Source organism: Corvus cornix, chromosome 20 (genome assembly GCF_000738735.6).
Source record: "Corvus cornix cornix isolate S_Up_H32 chromosome 20, ASM73873v5, whole genome shotgun sequence".
NCBI lineage: Eukaryota > Metazoa > Chordata > Aves > Passeriformes > Corvidae > Corvus > Corvus cornix.
The window spans coordinates 8,064,381-8,074,131 of NC_046349.1; the positions used below are offsets into that span (position 1 = coordinate 8,064,381).

The following is a 9,751-nucleotide window of genomic DNA, read 5'->3' on the forward strand; positions in this document are numbered from 1 at the left end:
TGGAGTGCTCAGTGAGCTGGTTGAGGAGAAATCAGGTCCTGGGCTGTGGATGATGAGCAGGGAATGTTAGTGCCACAAGAGTTACATGGGTGATGCTGACACCGGAGATAGAGTTGCTAAAAACTCCCAGAGAGTCTTCAGTGAACCCGGTGGGATCAGCCACAGAGTGGTCAGTGACCATCATTAGGTTCCTTCCACATCCTGGGGTAACACGTAGGCCAACCATGTGGGATTTCAGAAAGGGGCTCTTGTACCCAAAGGTTGAGGGTGTCAAGGCAGCGTTAACTGCGTCAGGTGTAGAGGAACTGACACTGCTACCCTTGTAGCTCTAATACTGTTTGTGAAGCTGTTTCTGTAGGATTAAACCACTCATTTAAAATATTGTAGAGCCTTGTGTATGCTGTGATGACATTTTTAATGGGCACTGCTGAATGGTGGGTGAGGATCAGCTGCTTTTACAGGAAGAAGGAAATATTGTAAACATTCCACACAGAGTTGAGGTGAATGCTGTTGTGTGCACACTGAAAATCAGGGAATTAATATCATGCTCCTAGAGGTGTGTAAAATGGTGTTATCAGAGGGTTGTAGGGAGGTGTGACTTGTGCTTACCAAAACATACAGTGCTGTGTTTGTTCCTTGGTGTGCTAAGCCTTTTGTCTTCGCTTTTCAGAGGCCTCAGACGCACCTATTGTGATACAGCCAGCATCAGCCACAGAGACAACCCAGCTCACAGCTGACTCTCACCCCAGCTACCACACTGATGGATTTAATTAAGTTAAGGAAACACTGTCATTAGAATGGATAAAAAAAAAAAATACATGGCCAACTCAACACTAGAATCATGAACATTAGAAGTAGAGAACGGGGAGGGGGAATAATTCTGCCACAGTAAGAAGGCAGCTTTCCAACCTGCCGAAAATATTTTGTAATCCCTTCAGCCTTTTGTCACCTTTCAGTGTCGTATCTCGATGATACGTGAAGTGCTGTAGCATGCAGTATTTAAAGCAGTTTAGCTACGGTCTTATTTGTTTCCTTTCTTTTATTTTTTCTCCTCTTTTGTTTGGTTTTTTTTTAATAGCATGTATGGAGTTATGTTACATGTCTGTGGTGTAACGTATTGAGTTGTCACAATGTCAGTGCGATGGAGACATTCTGCATTTTAAGTGGCAGTACTGGCCTAAAAGTGAGATTTAAAAAGTGTCACAGAAGCCACTGTTCTTCCGTACAGTTGAGCTGTCGAAGACCTTTAGAAGTTGAGGATTTTCATTTGAGTGCAACAAACCAATTCTTTCATTCCTCCTTCTAGTCCTGCGTTATTATCTAAGCAAGTTTACAAAGCCAAGAACCAAAAAATGCCAGTCCTGCAGAGCTGGAGTCCTCTCTAATGCTGGTTTTCAGCTTAAATAAATCTACCTTGAAAAATAAAAAGGGAGAGTTGCCAATCTTTGAACAGTAAATTGAACAGCTCGTTGTGTATGAGGCGATCTCCAGTGACAATGGAACCAAAACCAACTGGGAATGGGCTCCTGTGGTGGTGGCAGTGGGATTTTAACTCCAAGCACAATTCTGTTTTGATTTGAGTTCAGTTGTTTTCCAGTAATGCTAAAGACCAAATAGTGCAGCTTTGTTTCTGAATGCATGAGAATCTTAAAGTGAAACTGGTTAACTGGCTCTCACTGAGCAAATGAGTAAAATGCAGACAGTAGGCAACAGCAGAAATGTTTAAAAACAATTGGTTTTTAAAAATTTGTTCTAATAAGTTAAGATTTTAATAGGTAAATGGGGTATTACATGTCTTTTTTTAAAGCTGTTATAATACACTAACCCTTTAATTTTCTCATGAACATCTTTGTGGAGTACTTAAATGAATTTTTAAGAACAAACCACCTTTCTTTGTGTTTATATTGTATAATTTGCACATTGTCTTGCATTTAGATTTGTTTACACCAGTGTTTCTCTTTTCCTTGGAACAACTATGTGGAAACCACTGAAAGGTTTCCTGTACTATTTTGAAACCAAATCAAGTCCGAATTCTGTTCTAGAAACTGTGGTTTATTGAGGTTTAACTGTTAAAAAGGCATTTTAGGCAGCTGGTGTATTTTGTTGTCCATAGTCATGCTTTAGGTGATACAGAGTCAGGATCTAGAACGGCTCCAGAGAACCCACACTTGGTACTTTCAGCGGGTAATTACAGCCTCGTTAATTTTGATTGTTACGGTTTTATATCACAATGCCTCTACTGTCCCTTGTACCCCCATCTCCCTGATTTGTTTTTCCCCTCTTTCTGTGGAGGGGCTGTTGGTACCTTCCCTCTGTGTCTGCTGCTCCCTCACCAGCTCAGCTCCAGGTGGTGCTTTGGAGCAGGGTAGAGATCCATTGGTCTGCACAAAAACCACCAGGAAAGGGCAGGGACCCAGAGAACCATTCTGAATATATTTTCCTGCTGTCTTTGCATGAGCAGCAAGGATGGAGCACGTGAAATCTGCCATGAAACCATGTTCAGTGTGCTGGGGAGGAGAACATGTTCTCCCCACGGTCTCAGTGCTCAGTGAGGAGTGCTTGCACACCCAGACTTTGCTGTGGCTGTTGGTACAAGCACGTTTGCCTGCATGGGAGCTTGCTGCGGATCAGCATGATTTTAGTAACCACATCTGGCCCCAAAAATTCCCAAAAAAACCTGTTACTTTTAATTAATGGCTCAGTTTCAGCAGCACACTCCTTAAGTCTTTTCTTCTTTGCCCAGGGTCCTTACAGACCTGAAATGTGGTGGTTTACTGCAAGATACTTCTAACTTTTCCTGACTTGGATGGCCTTGAGGACATTTCTGTGTGATTTGGCTTGAGGTCCTTATTTAGTTAATGTCTTTCTTTGACCCCTTGGAACAAAAAGCCATTTTTAGGCTTAAACCCAATATCACTTTGTCTGTCCCTGTAGATTTTGCCTGAAGCCTATTCTTGGTGTAGAATTGCACTCTGGAATATGCTTGGACATGTGCAGGCTTTGTCCTCTCCACATTCACCAGTTAAAATTGCCCATATCTGTGCAAATTGTGTTCTTGAGAACACAATTTAAAAAAAAAAAAAAAGGTATTGAGGTTTTTTGGCTTTGTAAATGAGCGTGGCTGATCGGAGTGAGTCAGTGAATGAGGAAGGGGCTGTTCCCCGGTAGCTGTTCCATTCCCTGTCCCCATGTTCATCTCAGTGGATAAGACAGAGATGGTTGTTGGGTGTTGCTCCGCTGCAGAGAAGCTTTGCCCTCAGTGCTGGGGGCTGGTTGTCACTGTTAATTTGGGATAATACTCTTATTTCTTAACCTCTCTGGGCAGTTTCTACAGAAGCAGAGAGGCTGGTGGGAAGCTGTGGCTCCAGGGAGGTGTGTGACACACCTGGAGTCACTCCAGAGGCTCCTGACAAGGGAACTGAAGTGTGGGCAGCACGTGAGGACCAGAGGCAGAACAGTTACCTGTGGGGAAAGATGACATCCAGGATAAGTTTGCAGTTCTAGTTCTTTGCTTAGCAAGGGACGAGTCTGAAGAGAGACTACTTTCCTGTTGGTTCTGTCTGTGGGTGGTGTGTGAACAGGAAATTAGTCTGTTATGTGCCAGAGTGATGTTAGATGCTCCAAGGGAAACCGTTCCGAGATCTCAGTTACAGGGAATGATGGGAAAACATAATTCTAGATGAATATTCATGTTTTTTGAAGCTGTTTCAAGTTTGCCCATGTTGCTGTCTAATCTCTGAGTTTAGGATTGTTGTGTATTAGTGAAGTTCTTCCTGAACTATGTAAGGAAGTGATTTAAACATTCCATCTTTAAAGCCCAAACCATGTCATTGGCACATAAGTACATTAATGCCCACTTTTTCCCTCCTGGAGGGAAGGTACAAGAGTACCCTGGGCTCTAACACGAGTTGCACTTCATAATGGCCAAGTAGACTCCTAGTAAATGCAAAGTTCTATTGGGAATAATGGTTTAAAATCTGGCAGAGAAGCTCAGACAGGAGTTCTGAGCTTGGGCGAGGAGAGCTGCAGCGTTTCAGCGCTGTGGCCTGACCTGGGTTAGTGCAGAATGTTTCCCTCCAAAATCAATCCTGAGCACTGTCCATCTCTGTCCAGTGTGTTGCCAGAATTAAAATTTGAGCTTGGATTTTATTTATTTATTTGTTTCTTTAAAGTTGTATCATTTGTACGAGTTGCCTGAGTCCTCCATTCCAGTCCTTCAGCTGCCTCCATCCGGCTCCTCCAACCTCTCCAGCACTGATTTTCTTAGCACTTGTAGCTTCATTGGGGTGAATCCCATCTGGAGAGCTGGTGTTCAGGATACTGATTTATCCCTGTGTTGCATGGAGAGCCATTCCTAGCTTAGGTGGGAGGGAAAGCTGCTGCCGAGAGCGCTCAGGTGCCAGCTGTCCCTCCTGGCATGTGGAGCTGCTGGAAAAGGAGGTGCTGGATCTGTCCTGCCCATCCTCCCTGGGGATGGGAACATCCTAAACGCACTGTACTGAAGGGGCATTGCACCCCTTAAATGCCAGTCTCATTTTGTTAGTGATTTTTGTAGGAAATTCTTAAATATTTATCTGTATATAAATTTATGTAAGACCTCGGTGGCGTCCCATAGGGTGTCGGTTTTTGCTGGTCCCATGCAGTGACGTTTTAGAGCCATGTTCCCTTTTTAGTCTTCTTTTTAGATTTGTAATATTTTTAAACTGCTTTAGATATTAGCACTCCTAGTGTTCTTAAAGTGGGATGCTCTTGGAGGTTTGGAGGGGCAGAACTGAGGAGGAGGGCTCGGGCATGGCACAGAAACACCCAGTCCTGCAGCAGGGCTGTGGTCAGGGGAGTGCAGCTCTCCAAACCCTTCCTGTCAGCCTGTAAATACCTCACACGGGTAGGGCAGGAGCCTGACAGAAAAACTATTCCTGTCCCATCTGTGAGGCAGTTTTGTGGTGTGGGGGGACACCAGTGCACTCTGGGGGGCTGTTCCAGAGCGTCTGTACTATACATGCTCCTTGAGAGAGGCACCTGCTTCTCTCAACTATTTTGTGCCCTTAGATCTTTTTGCCAGTTCTGGATAATTTAGGAAATTGATGCTGCAGGTTTTTTGTACTCAGTGCACCTGTATCTTGGCATCATGTTTAACAGGTCACTCTGGCAGAGTGGTCAGGGCAGTTTGCAGCCCCCGCCTCATGTCAGTAATTCCGAATGGTGTTTAAATGCATTAATCTTGGAGCACTGAACCGTAACCCCCCAGTTATAGTTTATAGTGTCAGGTCGATATAAACTTCACATGCTTCAGCATCTGGTGCTGCTTCTCTGTATTCTAGTGGAGATCATCTAGTTTGTAGTGTCTCATTGCACCAACAGCTGCTTAAAATCTCTCAAAAGAATTGTAGCCAGTAGCTCACCAGGTGGCAGGAAGTTTGTCCATGTTCAGCTCCCGCAAGATCCATGGTCCCCTCCACAAGCTGCCTTTGGAGGCTTACTGGGACTGTCTGGGACTCAGCAAGACTGCAATTCCCGTGTTCTTCCAAGAAGACACTTCCTTTACGAGGAGAAGCCACGGGAGGGAAGCTGGCTGTCTGATGTTTGCACAAGCCAAATGCCAGAAACCTGGAAGATGAACTTTCATTATGCCAATGTTACATGCACAGTTCATTTTCGTGTTAAAAGGATAGATGCTGGGAATTTCTGGTGGTTATATATATATATATGTATGTATATGTATAGAGGAAGCTCTTATATAAACTGGCTCTTCATTCCCGAGTGCCGTTGTCTTCTCTGCTCCCTCTCCCAGCCCTGTGGGTGTTCTCTTGCAGTCTGTGAGCAGTTGTTTGTCAAACCATTCAAAAAATTTAACAATCTACTTGAATTCCATGAGCTGCCCCTTGCCCCAGCTCCTCTGGATAGAACTGGGCTCTGTGTGCTCCAGCTTTCCTTAGGAGGATAGAAGGGAGACCTGGCAGAGGGCACAGGGGCAGTTCTGGAGTGACTGGAACTTGTGCAGCTGGCACATGGCGTGTTTAGATGTGGTCAATGTGCTCATCACTGCAGCTGTGATAGAACACATGGATTTGGGTTTTTCCCTAGTTTTCACCACACTGGAGTCCCCGGAGTGGGGCTGGGTGAGCTCACAGAGCAAGATCCACCCCGTGCTGAGGGCATGGGCTGCAGCATCACGTGTGTGTATGTATGTATATATGCACATATGTATATATTTATACAACAGGTGTGCACCTTGGGTTTTTCTTTGGTGGTAAAAACGTGAGATTTGGCTCCAAGTAGTGCTCTGAACTCAGCCAGACAGGGGGAAGGTGTGAGTTTTGTGTGGCCACAGTTGTGCTTCTTTGCTCTCAGCTGCAGGAAAACCCAAACCCGACCTGTGGGGTTGAGGGACTGGTGAGGGCACAGTGAAGGAGCCTGTTGTATAAATAAATGGGTCCTAGGAGTAGGAGAGGTACCTCTGGCTCCCCACACCCTGCTCGGGGAGTTTCCACACGAGCAGTGTGGTGGTGTTTGCACGGCCGGGCGCCGTCCCTCCTCTTGCAGCTTGGTTCCATAAGGACTTGGAGTTACTGAAATTCCTACACCTGAAGCTGGCAGTGATCCATGTGAAGGCACAACGGTTGTGGCTGATGTACGTGTGAGTCCCACCCTGTCCCCTCTAGCCATGCTGGATAGAGTCGCCACCGCCCTCCTCCTCCTCAGGCTGTTCCTGCCAGGGGCTGTTCCCGACACGCAGCACACCGGGGGTTCCTGCTTCACGGCAGAAATGGGGGAATATTGGGGAGATTTTTACTGCTGATACTGCTGAAGTTCTGTTTGTGACCATCACGGTTGATGAACTCCAAGTTTGCCAATTCCAAACGCGCTGTTTCCTTGCTGGATGCTGAGCCGATCGCTGTCATTCCTTCCTCCCTCTCATCCCACCATTGCCTGCCGTGCTGGGGCGGGGTGTGGATGGGTCGGTTGGTGTCACTGCTGACATCCCAGGCGGTTTATGTTCATTTTGCATGTGAGCAAGGCCCTGAACTGTGTAATTCCTCGTCGGGTTTGGTTTCCTGGCCCCTTTATGGAGCCAGAGGGAGCTGAGGACGCCGGGAGAGACACGCCTGCATTTGCACTGCACTTCAACTCGGGCGGGGTGGGGGATAGGGGGAGCCCATCTTTAAAAAAGAAAAAAAATAGTAAAAAAAAAAAAAACAAACCCCAAACCAAACCCACCACAATCGAAGTATAAATGCATCTGAGAAGCAATTATAATATAGACATATATCTATTTTGTTATGTTACTAAAGGACCATACTTTGAGTTGTCTGTAAGTAGACGTGGCTGTCTGAACTTCGTGGATTGTAACACTCGATACTACTGAGCTCCTGTACATACCCGCAGCGACGGCAGAAGGAATTATTTTCTGTTTTAGCATGGTAATTTGTGTCTTGTATGTCCAAATATAAACTAAAATAAAGATTGCTAAGTTATCGGAAACCACTGTTGTAAAATAAATGTTTTCAATGCAGAAGTGCCCATCAGATTTTTCTTTCTTTATTTGCATGTTGGAACTCAGCACAAGAGGCAGGGGCTGTGGGACACGGTGGGGCTGGCTGGGAAGTGGGAGAGGTCACCCATCCCTGGGATGGGCACTGGGTGCAGGGTCCCTGGGGCAGGAACTGTAGCTGCTCCCCTGTCCCCCTCCTGCACCCACTGTGACACGAAAAGGTGCAGATTTGCTGCAAAGTTGGGAAGCAGCAGCTTTCAGAACCATTCACGGGGGTACTGGAGAAGCCCTGGTTGGGTCTCAGCTTCCAGCCAGGGAGACATTACTTGCATCACTCAGAGCTCTTTATGCTGATGTTTCTCACCCAAGGAAGCATCTGGGAGTGCTCCGGTGTTTTTGGGGCGACCTGGTTTGGGTCCACAGGTTTATGACCATGGGGAAGCATAAGAGCACAGGAGCAGGGCAGGTACAAGTGTGACTTTAATGCACAACAGCGACACGTGGGATGCAGTGACAGGAACACTGCCAGGCAAGGTGGGGACTCCCTGGGCACGGCTGCAGCCCCCGGCATCCCCCCCGTTCTCCGCTCTGCCGTGGTGTCTTGTTACGGGGTCGGTCTCCTTCATTCCCCCACCTCCAACGACCCTCCCTCATTTTCCTATACTCTGCAGCAAGAGTTTATTGCTGAGCGCCTTCTGGGCCAGTCTCTCCTCCCGGGACATTTCCAGGAACTCGCGCAGGAGGTGGAAGGTGAGATCCAACGAGTTGGGTTTTCCATCTCGCCTCTTGCCGGTTTGCAGCCCCCGCCGGGCTCGGGGGGCCGGGGTGGGCTCTGCCCCATGGAACTGGCACAGTCTTTGGGGCAGGGGATCCATGGCAGGGACCGGGGGTCGCGGGGCTCCCATCCAGGACTCCCAGGTGAGTTGGGGGGCCAGGGTCAGCCTGCGGGACGGACCCCGGGGCCACTGCAGGGGGGAGCAGGTCTCCGAGGGCAGGAAGAGCAGGACGAGGACGGAGGCAGCTGAAATCATCCTGACCCGCATCGCAGCCACTCCGGGGCCAGAAGCCTGCAAGAGCAGCCCCCCCCACCCCGAACCCCCACATCCCCCCCCGCTGCGGTCAGGGGTCACTCGAGGGGCTTCACCTCGTTGGGGACCCCCGCCCCAGGGATGAAGCTCCCCGGGGATGAAGGCCCCCGGGACGGGATCCCCATCCCCGCCGATGAGAATCCCACCCCCCGTCCCTGGGACGGGACCATTCTGGGGACGGGACCACCCGCGGCCTGGGATCCCCCCACCCGGGGACGGGACACCCCTGCTTCCCGGGATGGGACTCCCCCCGGGCATGGGACACCCTCGGCAGCTGGGACGGGACCCTCCAGGACCTGGGACCCCCCTCGAGGAGACACCCCCCACCCCGGGATAAGACCCTCCTCTCGCCGGGACCAGACACCCCGGGCTCGGGATCCCCCTCATTGTGCCGGGGCTGCCGGCGGGTGGCGGTGGCGGTCCCGGTCCCCGAGCGCGTCTCACCGCTCTCCGGCGCTCCGCTCGCTCCGCTCCTCCCGCAGGACGCGCCGCTCCGCGCCGCCCGCGCCCCGCGCTATATAGGGGCGGTGGGAGCCACGTGATTGGAGCGGGGCCGGGATCTGTCCGCGGTGCTGAACGGGGGGAGAGTCGGGGGGACATGGGGGGACGGGGCGAGGGAGGGAGGGGACAGTGTGGGGACCACGTGGGGGTGAGAGTCTGGGGGAACATGGGGGTATGGGGAGGGGGGGCAGAGTCTAGGAAGGGGACACAGGGGTTCATGAACATGTGAGTCCGGGGGGTAAGTGGGGTGAGGGGGAGGAGTGTTTGGGGGCCGTGGGGGTGTGGGGGATGTGCAGGGGTGCGTATGCAAACGGGCACAAAGGTTTTGAGGGTCGTTTCTCTGTGTGTTGGGGTTCGGGAGGTGAGGGGGAGCTGGGGCGTCGGGAGGGGTGTGAGGTGTGTGTGAATTCATGTGTGTGCACGACAGACCCCCCCTGCGCGTGGCGGGGTGATCGGGCTGCAGCAGGACCAGCCAGCCAAGTCCCACGCTCCCACCTTGCACCAGGAGTGTTTCCCGGCACCTGGCCCCTGGACACCCCTGTGGAGCCCCCCGATTCTCTCGGGGCCACGTGTGCCCGTGGCAGAGGGGCACACCGGGGCACACACCCTGAGCTCTGCAGCATTTCATGTCGCAGGGAAAGTTTTCCCGATGGCTCCTTCGGCAGCTGTT

At 50.1% G+C, this 9,751-nt stretch overlaps 2 protein-coding genes across 3 annotated transcripts in view; one reads left to right on the forward strand and one right to left on the reverse strand.

Moving 5' to 3' along the window:
- The window catches only part of DNAJC5 (DnaJ heat shock protein family (Hsp40) member C5), a 31,080-nt gene extending 23,567 nt beyond the window's left edge, over positions 1–7,513 (forward strand). For both annotated transcript variants that reach the window (XM_039563249.1, XM_019284416.3), the window contains exon 6: positions 671–7,513. In XM_039563249.1, coding sequence (XP_039419183.1) covers positions 671–774 — 104 coding nt within the window. In that variant the 3' untranslated portion in view covers positions 775–7,513. The remainder of the gene's footprint in view (positions 1–670) is intronic.
- LOC120411049 (corticoliberin-like) lies at positions 7,002–9,145 on the reverse strand. Its single transcript, XM_039563250.1, has 2 exons — positions 9,025–9,145; positions 7,002–8,559 (listed from the first exon to the last, which is right to left on the reverse strand). The coding sequence occupies exon 2, from the start codon at positions 8,533–8,535 to the stop codon at positions 8,143–8,145; it is 393 nt and encodes a 130-aa protein (XP_039419184.1). The 5' UTR covers positions 8,536–8,559; positions 9,025–9,145; the 3' UTR covers positions 7,002–8,142.
- Between the last annotated feature and the right edge of the window lie 606 nt (positions 9,146–9,751).

Bases quoted from the DNA above. Each gene is read 5' to 3' on its own strand.
- LOC120411049 (XM_039563250.1), bottom strand. From the start codon at position 8,535: ATGCGGGTCAGGATGATTTCAGCTGCCTCCGTCCTCGTCCTGCTCTTC.